This window comes from Cryptomeria japonica, chromosome 11 (genome assembly GCF_030272615.1).
Source record: "Cryptomeria japonica chromosome 11, Sugi_1.0, whole genome shotgun sequence".
In the NCBI taxonomy this organism is placed as follows: domain Eukaryota; kingdom Viridiplantae; phylum Streptophyta; class Pinopsida; order Cupressales; family Cupressaceae; genus Cryptomeria; species Cryptomeria japonica.
Window position 1 is genome coordinate 338610744 of NC_081415.1, and position 20805 is coordinate 338631548.

The window sequence follows — 20805 nt, forward strand, 5'->3', positions numbered from 1 at the left end:
TTAGCTATGAATCTGAATCATGATATATTTATTGCTGTTGTACTATTGTTACTTCTCTCATGATTAATTTTATTGCTATTTTACTGCTGTCATGCTATATATGTTATAATGCTGTCATGATATATTGAACAGTATCTCTTTAATGTTATGAATGATCATTTTTTAAACATTGAAAAAACTTGCCTTGCCATTGGGGATGTTTGGTCATCCTTGGAATGGATGAGGGATATCTTAGACGTTCCCAACCATCTTGGGGACAACCAAATGTCCTTATGGTGTTTACTATTATTGCAACACATTTTGGAAACATTTTGAAGATTTGAATATTTTTGGGATTGCTCGGGGACATCCCTTGCCATCCTTTCATACCTGAAACACCATCTGGGATGGCCAAGGGACTTCCCTCTAATGTCCCCAATTTGAGCAGAATTGATTTGTGAGCTCTTAGCTCAATTCTCGAGTTCTCATAGGCTAATTTGTGAGAGAAAGGGGACTCCAAAGTTCTTGGAGTATGTAGGTTCAATAATTTAGGATTTCTATTTAGAAATGAGCCCAGTTAGCAGTATGGATTGCAATGACACTTTCAGAAGTGTTTTTTTGATTCTTGGGGTGCCTCAATTTCATCATGGTGTGGTGAGAATTGGATTCTGATGTCGTTGTAGTACTTTCCACAACTCGGGTGAAATATTTTAATTATTCGCTTAAGTTTCTAATGTTTCACTATTAAATTGATGACGTAAGTGTAATATCATTTTAAAAAGGTGTTTATGTTCCTCTAGTTGTACGCCCAGGAGAAATAAGAGGCTTTTACACATAAAAAAGTTTATTAATCTTTTAAAAGGTCATTTGGTGAGAAAGTGAATTATTTTATAATTTCAAATTGGGTATTTTTTCTCCAAAAGCTATAAAAGGAGGTTGAGGAGGCTTGTTTGTTCATATGATGATGAATGAAATTGTTGTGTTATTAGATTGAAATTGAGTTCATCCACAATCTTTTGAGGACAAAAATCCTCTCAAGATTTGTTGTTTCGAATTTGAAAGATAATTCCTAGCTAGACTGGTGTGATTTCATTTCAGAGATCACGATTCTGCTCAAACAAATTTTCCAGTTTGGATTTTAGTCATGGATATTTTTGATGTTGTCTGATGTTGCAGATTATTGGTGAGCTTTGTGAAGTTCCAAGAATCTTTTCTGGGTTTTAATGGGCGATTGAAGGGGTTCATGATCGTTGGGCTGCATTGTTTCTTCCCACACCAGGTCGTATACCTATTGGTTGCAAACCTATGGTATCAATTTCTGTGTATCGATTCTTATTGCTATTTGGGTTTGTCATTAAAATCATTTGCAGGCCGTACCTATTAAAGAGTGCAGCAAATACAGGGGCCATACCATTATATATGCCAGCCGTACCAATTTGGAAATAGGCGTGGGAATGATCAAGTCACTTAGTTTGTGTGAACATTTTTCCTTGTGTGGAGTTTCACTTCCCTTATTTCTTGTTTCCAAGTCTTTTTGGGATGGAGAAATGAAGTAGAGTTGAGTTTTGGCAGTTACTATAATGCTATACCTGGCTGTACCTGTGGTGGATACACCTGTACAGGTCTAATTTCTGATATCAGACTGTTATACTCTTCTTTCCAGCTGTTTAAGGTGGATTTTGGAGGTGAATCGAGTTGTCTTTTCATCCAAGAAAGTTATGGGAAGATTGAAGAATGATTAGGTACTGATTGTGGGTGCTACTTACACTGCCCAGATCTGTTTTCAGGTAGTTTTCTGAGCGTTTTCTGACCTGCACCAGAAATTCCATCCATGCATTTTAGGTATACCATTGATATTTCCTGTTGGATATGGGTTTCATGATTTTGGTTACCACTGGAAAATGATTCAGCAGTTTACCTTTTCATATCAGCACTTGTATCAGCAATGCTTCCCTATCAGCGGTTGATCAATGATAATATTGCTTATGAACTAACGTTGTAATGCTATGGATGCTTATACTGCTGTAAGATTTTCTTTCAATGCACTCCGTTTGGTAACATTGGATGGTAATACCACTACTGAGTTGATTTGATATCGCTGATACTTACCCCACTGAATAAGTGGCTCATTGTAATTGCCCACCATTGGACAAGTGGAAGGAGCTTTCTTTTCATCTCAGTTTGTATAAGCATTTCCATTTTAGTGGATGTGCTGAATAGGCAGATGTGCCCCCTTGCTCATCACTGGACAAGTGGAAGATGCAATTTAATTTCTAGTATTGTATATACATCCCACTGAACAAGTGGTTTGGCCAGCTTGTCACTTGACGCTTTCTTTCGCTAGTTTGCTTTCAGTCGTAATTCGGAACACTGTCATCTTGCCCTTTCTAGGATCTGGGTGATCAAAAAGTGGAAAGGAAGTTGTTATGCATTTCATTACAGCTGAAGCTAACATATTTTCAAAAAAATGAGGGTGGTTATTATGTTCCCCTTCCGTTCTTCCATACTTGAAACACCATAAGGGATGGGACAATGGTTTGAGGACCAGCAATGCATCCCTGTGGAACACAGATTGCCATGGAAGCATGTAGAGGTGAAGAAAGAACATGAGGTGTAGAATTTACCTCATGACATCTAGAGAAAGAGATGGAACGTAATGAGAGCTATTATAAAAGATGGTTTAGAATTTGGAATTTGTTGATCTATCCCCATTTTAGTAATAGTTGTCTAAATCTATGTAGGATTTCTTGGTTTGACTGAAGATGGTGACATTGTGCAACCATGCAAAATAGGTGCCAATGATGATGATGTAACTATTGGAGTTCATCATCAAAGAGGAGAAAAATTTCCTCAAGATCCTTAAGGTGAGAGTCCATAAACTGATGATGAATGCTAGATAAGTAGATATCCCAATGAGGTAGTTTAGGAAGACAAAACTGATCCCACTACAAAGAATCACTAGATGCCTGGGTTGTTTATGAGGCAATACTAAATTGTGTCAAAGCAACAAGTTTTGGAGTAGGAGAGTCCTCAACTTTAGAATGATGATAGAGATAAAGTAGGTGAAGCCTTTAAATTTTTAAGAGTAATCAATGAAGCCGAAGAGTCAATATAAGTTTCTATAAGAGGAGGAGCATTAGGTGAAGTATCCATGTGATCACAATGTTCACAACTTTCCCAACAATCAAGCACCATTTCTATATTACTATTATATGGTTGATTCTTAGAATGATCAAGGATTACATGTAATAGTAGGATCATTTGGGATTGAAAGATCATCGGGATCTTTAGGCTTTTCTAAATTTTGGTCCAAAGAGAATGGGGGTACTGAATGTTTGATGTGACACAAACTATGTAGTAGTCAACATTACAACCAATAAAAATCAGGACACGATGAGTCTTTTCTTGCCATACAATCTTCTGCCAATAGGTAAGTACTTGGTTTTGGAACTAGTCAATATAGGTAGGGCAAGAGGTTTATCCATTGAAAGGGCTTCATGATTCCATCTCACTAGGACTTATAATCTCCTCTTTCCAAGTCAATAACAGAAGGATGAGCAGAAATGCCCATGAATAACTATGATAAGTTACTCAAATCAGTCAAACAAAGATCAATTTAGAGACCAAACAAGCAAGCAAAATCACAAGAACACCTCCCAAAAATTAATCAAGGAACACCCAACCAAAAATATAGTGGCACTTTATGCAATTACCACTTGCGAAAATGAACTTGATCTTGATGCTTTACAAATGCCAATTGAGGCTACAGTATTGAAACTACAGATATGGATTAGAAAAAAAAACAAAGCAATTGTACTGTTACAAAGTACATACAAAACAATAGTTGTCCATATTTTGTTAATCAGTTTCAACTTTCAACCCTTTCCTCAAGATGACATATTTCCTTGGCTTTGAGAATTGGTCCTACCCCTAGGAATATGGAGATACAAATTCGAGTGATAACACAAAACATTTAAAATATGTAAAAATGCAAAATCAATAGTATTTAAACATCAATCCAAATTTCCATAAGTGATCAACACTTCAAACATTGCATGAAAAACATCAAAACATCAGACTCTAAAATAAAAACCATTCAATACAATTAAAACTATTGCAAATGATCAATTAGAAATCAATAAACAAAGAAGCTTTCAACAATGAAATCAAAGCAAGCAATCAACACTAAAACACAATCAAAATAATCACTACAAATGTGTGAATCAAATTAGAACAATAAAGTCACAAAATCAAATAATCAGCAAACAATCGTTAAGATAACCCTTGCCATGCGAGCAATATCAAACTGCCTTATCATCCCTTCAATGTGAACAAACTTGTGTGGGCCAATTTCAAAGCATATAGGAACATGGGATTACTTAAGATTTTGCCGAATCCTTGTCATTCCTTTTTGATATCTTTGATTTGTCAATGGTGCTCATTTAAAGCACAAGTTTGCTAGACTAATCTTATTTCTCCAGTTGATTTATGTATCATGTGTATTTTTCTCATGCATATTGCTTTGGGAATGGTATCCATGATACCTTTTATGCATTACTTGTTGCTTTAAGAAAAGAAAGACTAGTTAACTACAAGGAACAATAGTTTTTCTAGGAGCTCTATGAGCTCAATGCCTTATGCCTTTAGTCCATCTATGCCTTCTATAAAGAACGTGTGAGGTTCTAGTTGGTCGATCATCTATTCTCCAGATTTATCCATTATTACATCATTCTTGGGTATGTTCCCTCCATTAGGAACTACAATGCATTTAGTGAGTGTTTGGGCCAATTTTCGAGAGTAGTATGATTAATATCACATAGTTATGATTGCTAGAGTGCCCATACATTTTGTTTTATAGACTAGGTTTCAAGTGCGTCCACATTGAAATTCTCATGAATGCATGGATTGAAGCGTCCCATCATAACTAAAGAGTTGCAACAAAAATTAACTCTATTTTAAAATGGCAACTATATTGTGAACTACCTTTTTAAGTATAACAATGTTTCTTGTAGGGTCCATGGATATGTTGACTATTTTATGCAGTGGCAGCTAGATCATAACTACATTTAATATCCAATTGATTCCAGCCTATCAATCCACAAAATGCTTACTAGAGGCACACAATGTGTTACCCTATATCTTTGTATAGAGTGATGTTGCCATAGATTGTATAGACATGGTACATGATGTTGACATACTTGCATAGTCTTCGGAATAACATAAACACAAAGCTGAGAGTGCCACAATATGGCACATATATGCTTTAGATTCATTCACAATAGTTTTGATTAAGTAAAAACAGGTTTTTGAAAGGAACCCGAACGTTATTACATATTAGGAGAAAGATAAAGCATTAAAGCGGAAGAAAACAGTTCCCAACCAAAACAAGAAGGGAACTCAAAACACAGAAAGCCGCACAAAGACAACTAAAGGATAGCAAAAGGACAACACAAAGACAAAGACAGAGACAGAGACAGCTAAATATTTTTCATAATATCTTCTGCATGAACCGCCATCTGCTTCATGTTGTCCGCAGAGTTCTTCAATTCATCCAGCTCTCGTCCCTTGATATCACCCTGATTCCTGGTGTTGGCCCTAGTTCTCTTCTCATGACCCTTTTTCTCCATCTGGTCCTTGTTGCCCTCCTTGTCTTTAATGTTATCAAATCTGTTAATCAAAATATTCATATTATCCACAGAGGCCTTAAGAATCTGGAAATTTTGTTCGGCAATCCTCTTCACAGTTAATTCCATCTTGTCGACTCTATTGACCAAGTTGTTCATGGTAGTTTCCAGCCCGTTCGCCTCTCTATTCCCTTTCATTTCCTTAACCTTCTTTTCTATTTCAAGAATTTTACCGACCATGGCCTCAATAGCTTCAACATTGTTGATAGCAACCACTAATTCTTTAACATTTTCAGAAAGAGGCTTCTCGCCTATCATAGCATTTTTGATAACATTAATATCATTCTTTAGGTTGCTGATATCTTTCATAATTTTGCTGATAGTTTCACAAAATCCCTTAATACTATCATTATCCCCATGACAGTCGCTAGGATTTCCCATTTTATTCTCTTGGCCCTCATTCTGCAATCCTTGAGTACTCATGTCCTCACCACGATCCACATCCAGAATCTCATCCTCCTCCTTACCCTTCATACTGTCATTTTTTTCCTCCTCTGCATCCTCATCAGAAGCTATCAATATCTGCTTTTTTACCTTGTTAGTCCCCCTACGGGTATTCTTGTTCCTCTGGGTTTGTTTTCCCATTCCCTTTCCTTTCTTGCTTTTGATGAATCTCTCCTCAAAGGACTCATCCTCGGAGTCCGAGAGGTCAGAATCAACAACAATCCTCTTTCTTTTCCCCTTAGTCCTCCCCTTTTTGCTGAGATCCTCAGACTCACCTTCAGTTTTAGAGTCGAAGTTGAAACCACTATACTCACTTTCCGTGTCATCATCCCTGATATTTTTACCTCTAATGGGTTTCTCAATGGATTTCCCTTTCAACAATTTGTAAACTAAAACCATAAGACCCTGATGAAGAGCATGGTCACCCTGAGGGTCTTTTTGCATTTCTTTAATGGTATGATCCATAGAACAAGCTAAATAATAGGGCAGGCTTACCTTTTCACCATGGTGGAAGTGGTTGAGCAGCACGAAATGGTGCCCGTAAGCCCTTGTGAACCTTCCATCCAGAGTAATGTAGGTTATGGTAGCAAACAACATGAACCTCCATGGCCTACAGATATGCTTGGGGGAGTGGTAGGAGTTATCCACCTTCACCAATTTCTTTTTTTCGCCATTTGTGATAGGAAATCTATCCGCTGCCTTATCAGAAACACTTCGATCTCTATAGAACTTAATACCATCTTTCACCATCCTCGTAGCTTCTGCAATGATATCTTCATCCACCATCATCATCTGGGTGCCAACCAGAACCTTGCCATTCTTCTAATTCTTTATGAAATGCTTGGTAACTATTGGGTCTTTACTGCAGAGCCTCTCCATGAAAACACTTAAGCCACCCTCTTGAAGAATCTCCCAAACCTCTTTGTTCTTCCAATCCGAACAAGAAGTTGGTTCAAACCTCTTTTTGTTCCCTCCCATATTTCCCTCGAAATCACTGGAATTCCTAATCTCGGCTCTGATATTTCCTCTCTGGTTTCTATTATTGCTCTGAAAAACAACCCAGGATCCGTGCCCTGTTAATATGATATGACTATTAAATAAATACTCAACACTGCCGTTGTGAACATTCATCGAAAAAAGGGGGAAAGGCATTAAGAATTATGATTAATGATGCCACATTGTTTCATCTGGATACGGTCCAATTCAAACAAGGATTTCGCCTCACACGCAAGATTACTCTCACCATAAATGGTAATGATTTTCTCAGATTGGTAGGCCAAGTTGGCAGCCCAGTCAGCACACGTGTTAGCTTCCCTGTAAACATGTGTGAAAACACACATATCAAAGGTTTCACTAATCTCCTTCGCAGCTTTGATTGCATTGTTTATAGACCAAGAGGGCAGGAACACCTTATTCAAACAGTTTATAATATTCAAAGAGTCACCTTCACACCATACTCTGGTACAATTGACTTCCTTAGCTAGAACCATCCCATGATAAGCAGCAATGGCCTCAGCAACATGATTAGTTTGACTGCCAATAGGAATACATTTAATGGTTTTGCATTTTCCCCATTCATCCCTTAAAACCACACCACACCCCGTATTGCCAGGGTTACCCTTTGAAGCTCCATCGAAGTTAATTTTCATCCAGCCATGAGGAGGGCTTTCCCATTTCACATCTTCGCTAGGATTAGCCTGAAAGATGTCACTTCCCTTTAATCTCCAATTCTTGAAAATAATATGATCATCCCGATCTTTGGGGTTGGCTATTCCACCCATGATGTTGATATTCTCCACCATATTTCGTTTGATTTACTCAAAAATTATTTGAGCTTTAGATGCCTTATCTCTAAACACTCTTTCATTTCTCTCTTTCCATATTCCCCAGCAAATATGAGGTAAAGCCAATCTCCATAACAAAATTATAGACTTATTCCTTGAGGGGTGATGCCATGAATTAAAAACATCTTGGACAAATTCCGGAAAGACCCAACTGATATTGAAGTAATCCAGACATCTAGCCTAGATGTCAGCAGAGAAGGGACAGTGGAAGAACAAGTGGTTAATGGTTTCCTCATTCTGCATACAAAGAAGACAAACACTAGGCATACAGAATCCTCTAGTTTTGAGATTATCAATAGTCAAAATTTTTTATTGAAGGATAGTCCAGAAAAAAATATTAATTTTGGGAATTAGGCCTTTCACCCAAGCCTTAGCCCAACAAGGACTCCCCAGATTAGAAAACTGCTGATTATAGAGAGAGGCAACAGAAAATTTACCATTTGCAGTAAGTTTCCAGATTAGCTGGTCATCATCCACCACCACCACCATGGAATTCATAATTTTGTTCAGATTACCAAGGGAGGGATCAACTAGGGATAATTCCTTCCACTGTCCATCATCCCAGTAGTCACCCACCATAGTACCATATTTTTCCTTACACTGATCCTGAAACTTGCCCCAATCAGGACTATCACTCAACGGGGAGTCAAACAACCAAGAGTCTTCCCAGAATTTAATGAGATTACCTTTCCCCACCTTCCATTTCACACCTTTAGCAATTAGATCTCTAGTTCTTGTAACATTTTTCCAGATGTTAGAACCAATCGGGATATCTTCAGCATTGAGGAAACTCTGAAGGGTTGGGAATTGTCTTTTATACTTATTGTCCTATATCACTTTCCATTCTCCCTCGGTGTTATAACCTCTCCATATCTGCTTAGCCATGAGAAACTCATTCATGTCTCTGATTCTTCTAAGGCCTAGACCTCCCTTTCTTATAGGTTTACAAACCTTATCCCACGCAATCAGATTCATTCTCTTCTTTTCCTCAACCCCTGTCCACAGGAAAGTTCTTTGAATTTTTTCAATAGCCTCCACAAACTTGGCTGGGATTCTAAAAAGGCTGATGGCATAAAGAGGAATACTCTGAAGAGTAGATTTCAAAAGCTGGACCTTACCAGCTTGGCTGAGCAGAGAGCCTTTCCATCCAGCTAACTTCCTACGAAATTTATCCACAAGAGCCCCCCAAAAAGTATCAGGTGGAACTTGACATAAAGGGAGCCCAAGATAGGAAGCAAGAAGATTCCCCAATTGGCATCCCAAAATGTTACTAATCTTTATCTATCTTCTTTCCGGAGTGTTTATGAAATAGAGAAAACTTTTAGACCAATTTATCAATTGACCAGTAGCTATCCCATAACTGTCCAAAGCTTTCTTTAAGCTCCTAGAATCTTTCACTGAAGAATTCCCCATAATAATAGAGTCATCCACAAATTGTTGATGGGAGCAAACTTGGTCCGCCGATGAAGGTTTCAGCCCACAAAACTCTCCCTTCTCAACAAGTTTACCAATAAATCTTCCCAAACATTCCGCCATGATAATGAAAAGAACCGGGGATATAGTATCCCCCTGTCTGAGACCCCTTGAGGATTTGAAAAAGGGGGAAGGAGACCCATTGATCAAAACAGAAAAAGAAGCAGAGGACACCAATTGCATAATAAGATAGATACTTCTAGAGCAGAAACCAAAAGCAAAGAGAACATCCATCATAAATCCCCAATCAACTCTATCATAGGCTTTAGATAAGTCAAGCTTCAAAAGGAAGCCTTCTTTTTTAGCACTAGAGAGAGAGTGAATGTTTTCATGGACCGTGATTATCGAATCCAAAATTTCTCCCTGGGACAAAGCCACTTTGCTGGGGAGAAATGATAGAGGGGAGCAGAGTCAAGATTCTAGAGGTCAAAACCTTTGAGATGATCTTGTACAAAGAGTTGCATAGGCTGATAGGTCTAAAAAGATCCATGGAATCAACACCCATCTTTTTGGGAATAAGAGCAATGAAAGTACCATTCAGTTCTTTCAAAATTCTTCTCGCACCAAATAATTCTTTCACAGCATTGGAAACATCACCTCCAACAATATGCCAATACATTTGAAAAAAAGAACATAGGGAAACCATCTGGGCCCGGGGCCTTGTTACCTTCAAAGGAGTTGACAACTTTCAGAATCTCATCATTGGATGGTATAGCAGTAAGATAGGAATTCTGATCCGCATCCAAGATAGAGGGGATACAGTCCGTAAGGTCCTTTTGAGCTCGAAGGTCCAAGTTCTGATCCTTAGTCAAGAGGTTGGAGAAGAATTCCAGGGTTGTCTTCCTCATAGAATCTTCATCTTCAATAGTTCTACCATTGACTTTAAGCTGAGATATCCTATCGATGGCCTTGTGTTTCAAAGTGGACATATGAAAGTATTTGGTGTTTCTATTCCCTTCCTTCAACCAAATATTTCTCAACCTCTGTTTCCAAAATGTTTCTTCTTTAGCTATAATGTCATGATATTTCATGAGAATCTCATCTTGAACCTCTCTAGAGACCTTGGTATAGCCATTATTCTGAATCTCATCCTGGATATCTTTCAGATCTAAGAATGGTAGCTTTGGAAACAAAGATGTTCCCAAAGGACTCCTTATTCCATCTTTTAACATTATCTTTCACAAACTTCAACTTTTTGACCACCTTATACATAGCATTTCCTTCAATTCTAACCTGCCACCATTCCTTGATTTTGCTTTCCATATCCGGGTGTTTTGTCCATATTCTCTCAAATCTATAAGGGAAATGTCTTCTTCCCTTCTTGGCATCAGCCGTAAAGGATATAGGATTATGATCCGACCCGGCCCTAATATGAGCTGATAAAGAACAAAAATGAGAATTAAACCAATCCAGAGAAATTAAAGCTCTGTCGAGTCTGACCCGAATTAAGTCTTCACCACTCCTTCTGTTGGTCCACGTATATTTAATCCCTTGCAAATCTAGATCATGGAGAGCATGATTAATGATGAACTCCATCAAATCCAATCTGCTGTCTAGATTGGTTTGGCTCCCTCCCTTTTTCTCATTTTCCCTCAAAGGGGTATTGAAATCCTCCATAATAATCCAGCTATCTTCAACAAACTTACTTCTAAACGAGGATAAGCTTTTCCAAAAATCACTTCTACCAGTCTTGCTGTTAGGGGCATACACATTAGTCAAGACCCATGAAGTACCCTCTTTCAAATGCTTAAATCTAATGCAAGCCAAGTTGTTATCTTGAATCAACACTTCTCCTTTTACATTATTTTTATTCCAGAAAGTAGCAATACCCCCAGATGCCCCTTCTGAACTACCACCACTAACTCCTCCATTACTTAACATATTCAAACATTCAACCTTATCCTTAGGCATTTTGGTTTCCTGAATCAAAAAAATATCCGGGTTTTTGTCTCTAATTATACTTTTTATTAAATCATGTTTGTGAGGATTATTCAATCCTCGAATATTCCAGGAGATAATCTTCATGACTTTTTAGAAATACCTGGCTCAAAGATGGTTCTTTGAGTCCCGTCTGCTAAATTCTTGCTAGTTTCCGTGGTCCTCTTCTTTGCATTTGAATATCTTCCAGGTGATGTATGCTAAGGTCCCACATCCCCTAGTCTGCTTCTGGTATTTCTGGTGGTTGTATTATTGTTATTGCTATTATTATTTTTTTTTTGTTCTTGTTCTTTCTTTTATCCTCCATTACTTCTTCTTCCTCCTGCTTTGTCCCACTCTTTCCCAGAGCCTTTTTTATATCTTCTTCATTTCCCCATCTTGGTTCATTTTCCTCCGGGAAAGTCAACTTGACCTGGGCCGGAGAGGCTAATGATATCTCCAAGAGCCCTTGCTCAAAGATATTGTCAGGTTGAGCATCTTGGATCCAGCTTGCTCCATTTTCTGACTCAGACGATTTTCCTACTGAGTTAAAATTGTCTCCCTCTTCCTTGTTGTCTTTGGATTGACTATCTCCCTTATCCATCTGACTATTATCCCGTTTCTCACTCTGAGCTAAATTTTGTTCTATCATATCCTTTTGATTATTTTGAGTGTTGACTTGTGACTTTCTTTCTCCATCGTTAGAATCCTTTCCACTGTTCTCCTGCTCATTTTCCTGCTGGGAGATCTTATCTTGCTTTCCTTTCTTCATTTCATTTCCCGATTCCCTGAATAATACCTCCTCGATCCTTCCGACTTGGGACTATTTCTCCTGATCCGAACCATCAGAAGGAGAGACTTTCAAAGAATTTTCAATCTTGGTATTTGGATTCTTTTCCACCTTTTTCCACACTTTAGTTTGGGTTTGAGTTTTGGCCACATTGCTTGGGCATTTTTTATCCCAGTGCCCTACTCTCTTACAGTGAAAACAGGCAAAAGGGATTGATTCATAAACAATATTCTGCATCCATTTGCCAAGTTTTGAATCTATCTCTATTTCCTCTGGCATATTTGTCTTAGGCCCAATCCCTACATAGATTCTAGCATAAATGATTCTTCTTCTGGATGTCGTGACCGGGTCAATGGAAAGAAGCTCCCCAAAAGCATTGGCTATCCTAGCAAACACATCTTCCTCCCAATATTCCATAGGAAGCCCAGGTAGCTTTATCCAGACCGGTACTTGGACCACAAACTTATCATCCAGGCCCGCATTAGGGTACCATTTCTGGATATACATTAGATATTTACCTATCGACCAGGTTCCATTGCAAAGGATTTGTCTACGATCTTCCTCACATGAAAAAGAAAAGGAAAGACATCCTTTATTCATAGCTACCACATCAACCTATCCTTTCAAATTCCATTTTCTCTTGACAAATCCACGAACAACCTCAATGTTAGGTCTCACCCCAAAGAATTTACCTATCAGAGTAGTTTCCATCCGAGCAATATTTTGATCTATAACTTGATCCGGAATGGAAATGGCAAACTTTCCCTGAGATACATTTGATGTATTTTTAACCGGAGGCAAGGAAGACTTACCTTTGGGTTTGATACCAAACAGAGAGGACCATTTACCAATGGGTCCGCTTGATCTGGGGCCCCCATCTAGTCCCCTGAATTCAAAGGGGTCTCGAGATCCTTCCCATTAGATTCTATTCCCTCCACAGGGCTCCCTGAACTGCTTGCTGCCTGCTGTCCTGATACTGCTTCAGGTTTGCCGGCCACCAAGTTTGAATTTTGAACCTGACCGTTCACCTTGTCTGCTTCAATCCGCTCCATGTGTGATCTAGGTCCCCCACCTGAGTCCCCCGAATCCAAATGGGCATCGGGTTCCTTACCATCTGAACTCTCCCCCTCTAAAGGCCTCCCTAAATTGCCTGCTACAAGCTGTCCTGCTGCTGATCTAGTTCTCCCGCCCAAAAAATTTGAATTTTGGGCCCGACTATTCCCCTTCTCCTCTCCGCTCCTTTCCATCTCATAAAACTTAATTAAACCAAAGTCATCAATAATACTTTACACCATCATGGGAAATTTCTTATATAGGTATGGCTAGTGCATTAGTAAGGTAGTAAATTGGTCATGTCACCATGTCTATCTTTATGCTACCTAACTAGTACATATTATTTGCATACTAACTTCCTACAGTAATATGCACCTTATACAAAATAGCATTTATGTTTCATTTACATTACATGCATACAACACATGTATACCAACATTCCAATAGGACACAACCCTAAGGGTCCAAGTGATGTTCTTAAAGTCTTGAGGACTTGGGGATGTCCCCTTTTGAGGACTAGACAACCAACTCTATTTGATACATAAAAAGAAAAAAAACGTGTTTAAGGAAAAAAAGCTAAAAACTGCAAAAAGGAAAAACTAAAAGGGGAGGGCTACCATTGCAAATTCAGAACATTCCTTTACTATTTAAAATTTTAACTGCCCTTAGTTTGTTTAATGTTTAATAGCCAATCCCTTGCCATCCCCTTCCATCTCCAAAATTTGGGAAAATGTTTGTTGTCTCCGAAATTCTGAAATTTTTCTTCCATCCTAAACTAAATCCCTATGTCTCCACATCTCCTTATCCTAGAAACTTGGAGAAACGCAAGTATGCACTCAGTAATCAATGTATTAAATGGTATATTTGGGATTCAACATCTAGCCACATCAATTTTCTATTCTATCCTTGGAGCCTCTATCTTTTATGGAGGTGACAGCTTGTTCCAACCTATGTTACCCGAGTTTCTGGGACGGGGGGACGAGGAAATATATATATATATATATATGGAAATCTGAAATTTATATAACATTGTAACACAATAGAACTAAACATTCATCATAGCAACATAATAACACGTAAAATTGAGGTTTATGGATAGCTTGCACCTCATTTTTATTTTTCTACACTTGTGCTGAGGAAAAGTAGGTTAATGAGAACAAGACATGAATCGTTTAAGAAACAAGCAGTGAATAAATATGTAATCAAAGTGCTACAGATTTGACAATTATAGTGTGTGTCGTATACTATTCATCTCCCCATCAATAACAGTAGAGCACACAATCCTCACTCATGTCTACCTCAACTCCTCTATCTACGAGTTAATCTCCTGATATTGGCTTCCCAAGAACAATTGTTTAATGTTTGTTATCTTTGGGGGTACTTATGCAAGGTTTGCAATTGCTTTGTTCCTGAACATTATCTTGTATTTAATTGCTTTCTTCATATGATATTCATATCAACATTAAAAATAAAAAAAAATAATCGCTTTCCTTAAATTTTTAAAAATATCGCAGCGATATTTCGTTAAAAAACATAATAATAAATATGAAAATATCGCTGGAATTAAAAATAAATTTTATTAAAAAAATTGTTTTGTAAATGCGTCTACCACCGGAAATGGTCGTCTGTCCCCAGGACGGTCAGGGGACGGCTTGGGCGTCCCCAGCCGTCCCGAGGACGGTCAATGGTCCCTGACAAAAAAGTTGACCATTTCCAAAATTTTTCTGGATTGGGGACGGCTTGGAAACGTTTCTGGCCGTCCCCCTGTCCCTGAAACCGTTTCCGTTTCCAGGACTTGTGCCTTTAGGGTGGAAACATGTTTCCGAGTAACAATAGTTCCAACACGAGCAACATGGAAGACACGATCCTTTTAAAACTCGTCCTTTGCAGAAAAACAACATCTAGTTGTCCATGGTAGTTTAACAAGATGTAAAAGCTTTTTGGTGCCTTCTAGATTACTTGATTTTCAGTAATGTACAAGAAGTTCAAATTTTGGTAGGCAACCCTTAGATTGTGTTGTGTTATGCTTGGGACCATGCCAAGTTCTACACCATGGATATGATGTTGCCCTCTATCTTTGTGAACTCCTTGTTGGATAGGTTGATATCAACTGATAATGCTAATAATTTCTTGAATTGAGTTTTGGATTCCTAACCCCTTGAACAAGCTCAACATACTCCCATACATGCTGACTAAGCCTTCGATTATTGCCAAATGATAGTAAGAATTGACTGCAAATTGAAGCTTAAGTGCCCTCACCTATTGCTTCAGGTTTCTTTAATTGTTGCTATGGATCTCATTTGAGGTCCATAAAAATAATCATCTAAATCTTTGAATGCACATCCCTTGGGCATTCCGTGCTTGCTAGTTGACACTCCATAGGCTTACAACCCATTTGGGGTGAGCAAAGAAAAACAATAAGTTTCATTGAACCTAGGATTTGGTGGCATTTTGGATGTGCTCATCAGTCGGGTATGTAAAGTAGCTCGAGTGTCTTGTGCTCATCAACTTTGTGGCTGGCATAGGCGCTGCTTACTAGTGTGGAGTTTTTCCTCTCATTCCATGAAATTTCTGTTGCTATCAAGTGATTTGTAGTCCTTAAGTGAGGTTATGATGTTTCATTGACTAGGAATCCTGACACCTCACAGGGCATACACACTTTTATCCTCAATATGTCGTATTGTAAGATTTGGATTTTTGGAAGGTAAGAAAAATAATTGTAACTGCCATTAATTTTCAAAATTTCACAAAGGTGGTGGTAAGGCTAAAATTTATCATGCCATAAATTTATCTTGTAGCTTACTGTCTTAATGGGTTGTCATGTCATTACTAAATTCCCATGTAATTTTTTTAAGTGATTCCTTAAATAGTTGGCCCAAAGGTACTTATCTGACCTTGGAAGGATGAGGTTCTTCCTAGGAGGGGGAAGCCCAACCAAACGGTTAAGGAGGGCATTTATGATCTTGACCTTTAGGTATTCTGTAACTTATGCTCTTGATTACCTTTAGGTTTGAGTTCAGGAGTATGCAGAAGAGAATTAATGCCATTGACTCAATGAAGGAAGGTTTGGTCAACAAGAAGGTACTTGACTTATAGGTTGAAGGAAAGGCACTAATCCGACATGAGGAGGCCAAGGATTTCGTCAACCTCCTCAGCCAAGTTGAATGTATGAATTAATTAAATTAACTTACCATATTTTCGGAAGTCTGCATGGAGTTGTAGGCCATAGGGAACGTGAATGAATCAATTTCCATGCAATGCTTTATTGGGTGGATATATGTGAAGTGATAATCAGTTGATCCAAGGGTTTGAGTGTGTTATTATGTTTAGGAAACCATGTTGCCAACTTGGTTGATGTGGGTGAGTTTCAAGTCAGATTCATTGAAGTGCCAATTTGGGAAAGTCAGATTGGTAGCCTTACCACCTGCCTCTCAATGATGTATAACCTCATGTTCCCATGCAGCTGCTTAACTCCATTTTCTACTTAATTTTAAGCCGTTGGAGTGTTCCCATGCAAATTTAAAATTATTGGAAAAGGATAATTTAGAATCTTTTGCTATTTAAGTGGAGCAGCTATTATTTAGGAATCGAAAATAAGCTATGGGAAAATAGGGGGGGCTGGAAATAAGCAGCAACTGCATATTGCTAAAAATGCCACGTGGCTTCACAAATTTGTTTCCCTCTGTTTTTTTACATTTTATTTCTTTTTTTTATTGTGCACAAATATGTTGTCTTTAACAGGTTAACAAATTTCAGTTAAATTATGAATTTTATGACTAGCATTGCTATTTTCTATATTTGATTTTTGTTTTATGCCTTTTTCGTCTTGTATGTTTCTTTCAAAATAGAAAGAGAAATTAACTTTTAGGAATATTTAAATTTTCTAGGAGGTCGGTAACTTAAGTCCATTTATCTTTCACTTACAACACCATGGGATTAAGTTGATCATATATTCTGTTAGTTAACGACTACAGAAATTTAGATGTACGCCATCTACTAGGAATTCTATTAGAAATAGTGGGTGTGTTCCATCATTTTTTAGAGTATTACATGTAATGTCAATTTGTGGAAGAAATCGTATGATTGTGAGCGTAGAGTGCTCATTACGCATCATTTTGCACAATAGGGTTAGGTGCATCCATATCAAGTTTCTCATGAAGGATCACGAATTGAAACATTCTGTTATCGCTAAAGGACTACAACAAAATCTAGTAGTAATAATGCCCCACTTATCTTAAATTATATTTGGGCGAAATTTATGGAGGAAAAAGAAATGATCGCAGAATGAGTTTATTTTAAATATTCATCAGTCAGATGTCATCAATATTGGCCATTCAGATAATTGTCATAGCATTTTGTGTTTTATTGCTACAGAGTTTTTTCACATTTTTTATTTTTAGCTGTTGTTGCATGTTTGAAATGGAATTATTTCAGAATATTTTTTTAGTTTTCTTTTTGCCTTTTTTGGTGGTATGGGCATAATATATATTCAAACTTAGATAAATGATTGGCATAGAAGCTTGCGTCCTATGGGCATATATTCTGTTAAATTCATGCGGAACATGTTCTCAGCCTTGTCTATCAATGTACTGCCTTATCATGACTTCTTTCAAACGGGAAGCATTTCTGGTAGGTGTGGAACAGGTTATTATCATGCCATTTTTTCTGTTTTATCATTAGTACTCCTCTCGTTTCTTTTTGTAGCCGAGTTACAATATATCATCATTTCAAAGGTTTATGTTATTTCAAAATCTTGGAATGTGCTAGATGCTTTACAATAGCCGTCAACAACTAGTACTTGAGTTGGCCTTGTAATGGTTTTGCCTTTGTTGATTGACTTTGATATCATAAAAGATACGAAATGTGGAAAAAAAATGTGGATACAACTATTTTCTTTCTTTAAAATGTAATGTATTGTTTGGAAGTGGATCTTGAAGGACTACTTGTTTATCAGATGGAAAAGTTATATTTGCCTGGTTAATCTTTGTTACCAGCTCTGTATCTTTTAGGGTACAAAGTTACAAATCTCAAATCCTTATTTAGGTTCTGTTATTTCCAGGCATCTTTTCAGGCTTTGAGTGTGAAAAATAGGGTTCATTATATGACAAGTTCCGGGATGATCATCTCTCTTAAGTCAAGCCAACTATGACTGAAGTTGTTGGACTATATGATATAGCTAGCTATTTTGACATTGCATATCTTATTTTATTGGACAGTAAATTTCATGTTAAATGGAGATTTTGGGCTAAATTTAATTAACACATCGAATGATCAGTTATGGGCCATGGAAGTGATAATTATATGTTTCCTCAGAATCACCAATTTTTGTTGCTTTTGAATTTCTAAAAAATATTTTAGATGTTGAATAGTTCTTAAAGTAGAATGATTCTAATAATTTCATTTATGGTGTTCATGCAGTGCTCTTGTGGCTACTCACTGCAGCTTGTGTCAAAACAGGAAGACCACAAATGGCAAGACGAGCCATTGAATTGGCAGAAAACAGATTATCCAAAGATGGTTGGCCTGAATATTATGATGGCAAGCTCGGACGCTATATTGGAAAACAGGCTCGAAAATGGCAAACTTGGTCAGTTGCTGGGTATCTGGTAGCTAAGATGATGCTTGAAGATCCATCCCATTTGGGTATGATATCTTTGGAGGAAGACAAGAAGATGAAACCCTCTCTTACCAGATCAGCCTCTTGGACGATGTGAAGAAGTTTATAGTCTTCTTTGTTCACCTTCTAATAAGATTAAACTCTCTTGTTTGCATGCCAGTGGGTAAATTCAAGGAACATAGATTGCATAGCATTTTAAGGAATGTCATCCATGGTAGATTTACGGGAATAAAAACTACGAGGTTAAATGCTCTTTCTTGTCATCGTATCAAAAATATTGAATAAAATGCAGTTGATTGTCATGCAACATTCCTTTCATGTTTCACTTGCAAACTCGAATATCTAAAACTAAACTTTTAACGTTTTGTCCCCTGCTATGCCCAGATCCGGGTCTGGTTCGACCTAGTTCGGTTTTGGGGCCGATTCGTCAGGGAAGTCAGTTAAAGACGCGTGCGAATGACTGTGAGTTAATCCCGGACGAACCTGTGCTAACCTGACAGAAAATCGCGTACTTTTTTTTTTTTCTTTCTAATTCTCTGATTTCTCTCTTTCACTGAATACATGCCGGCCAATGGCGTTGTTCCCATGAGCATGAGTAGCACTGAGATGCCGTGGATGCAGCTATTCTGGCTCCAAAAATGGACTAATTTACCATGGAAAGTCAATAACATGAAAGTTAGTCATGCATTATACACTGTTGAGCATGCAAACTACGGATGTGTTTTTCCAAGCAGTCAATAAGATGATGTACGACTACGCTGTTTTGGAGCCAGTTTAGCTTCTCCAGAGACACAGTAGGTGTTTTTATTTATTAAGAGATTTTTTAAGGTTTAAAAAATCAAATATAGACTTTCCAAGTCAAACGAAATAATTTCAACGAAATCTTGTAAGATTGATTATTTAAAATCTGCATTAGCATATCTATTTTCAGAGAAATATATGTAAAGTACATCGAGAGATTTCTTTGATTGAACCTTAAATTTTAAGTAAGTGTACCCAATCCTAATTGAATTATAACTCTTTTTAAATTCAGATGGTTTTTTATTAAATTTTAAGTAAGTGTACCCAATCCTAATTGAATTATAACTCTTTTTAAATTCAGATGGTTTTTTATTTAAAGCATATTTGATGTGAGTACTTTGTAAATGAAAAGATTGGTAGTGTTTCTAGAAATGGTAATTGTATTGAATTCATAACTATGTTTTTTAAATTACTGATTTTCTAAGACTTTGAACCTTTTTTTTTTTTTTGCAATTTATTTTTCATTCTTCATTGTTAGGGTTAGATTTAAGGTTAGGGTTTAATTGAGTTTCATTTTCAATATAAATCAAGGTAGGTCACAATGATGGTGATTATGATTATTATTAGGGTTCAATTTGATTTAGTGTTAGGGTTAGGAATAGGATTAAAGGGTTTAGTATATTTCAATACACAACAATATAATACTAATATATTTGGTTTAGGGTTAGGGTTCGATTTTCTTTGATGTTAGGATTAAGATTTAATTTGTTGTGTGTTTAAGATTCAACTTGGTTTAAGGTAAGGGTTTATTTTGGTTTAATATCAGGGTAAGAGCTCAAATTAGTTTAATGTTCAATTAGGTTTTGGGTTTAGGTTTAATTTGATTTAAAATTAGGATTGTGGTTCAATTTGGCTTAGTTTTTGGTTTATGGTAGAATTTGACTTAGGGGTTAGGGTTAGGGTATCATCTGGTTTAATATTCAATTAGGATTAGGCTTAGGGTTTATTTCGGTATAGCATTAGGGTTGAATTTGATATGGGTCAGGGTTGAATTGGGTATAGTGTTAGGGCTCAATTAGGTTTACAATTAGCATTCAATTTGGTTTAAGGTTAGGGTTTATTTTATTTCAATATTAGGGGTAGAGTTCAATTTGGTTTAGGTTTGAATTAGCTTTAGAGTAAGGGTTCAATTTTCCTTAGGGTTGGAGTTATGGTTCAATTTGGTTTATGGTTAGGGTATATTTTATTTCAGTGTACAATTTG

General features: G+C 37.2%; 1 protein-coding gene across 10 annotated transcripts in view; it reads left to right on the plus strand.

Annotated features, from left to right (window-relative positions):
* The window catches only part of LOC131074854 (probable alkaline/neutral invertase F), a 35455-nt gene extending 15622 nt beyond the window's left edge, over positions 1–19833 (plus strand). For 7 of the 10 annotated variants that reach the window (XM_058011581.2, XM_058011628.2, XM_058011621.2 and 4 more), the window contains 2 exons: positions 18603–18827; positions 19186–19833. In XM_058011581.2, the coding sequence (XP_057867564.2) occupies positions 18603–18827; positions 19186–19298 (338 nt within the window). In that variant the 3' untranslated portion in view covers positions 19299–19833. Of the gene's footprint in view, positions 1–1155; positions 1259–1349; positions 1767–18602; positions 18828–18961; positions 19044–19185 lie in introns of those variants that run through there. The other 3 variants (XR_009113143.2, XM_058011604.2, XR_009113144.2) reach the window with 3 other exon arrangements.
* The last annotated feature ends 972 nt before the right edge of the window (positions 19834–20805 follow it).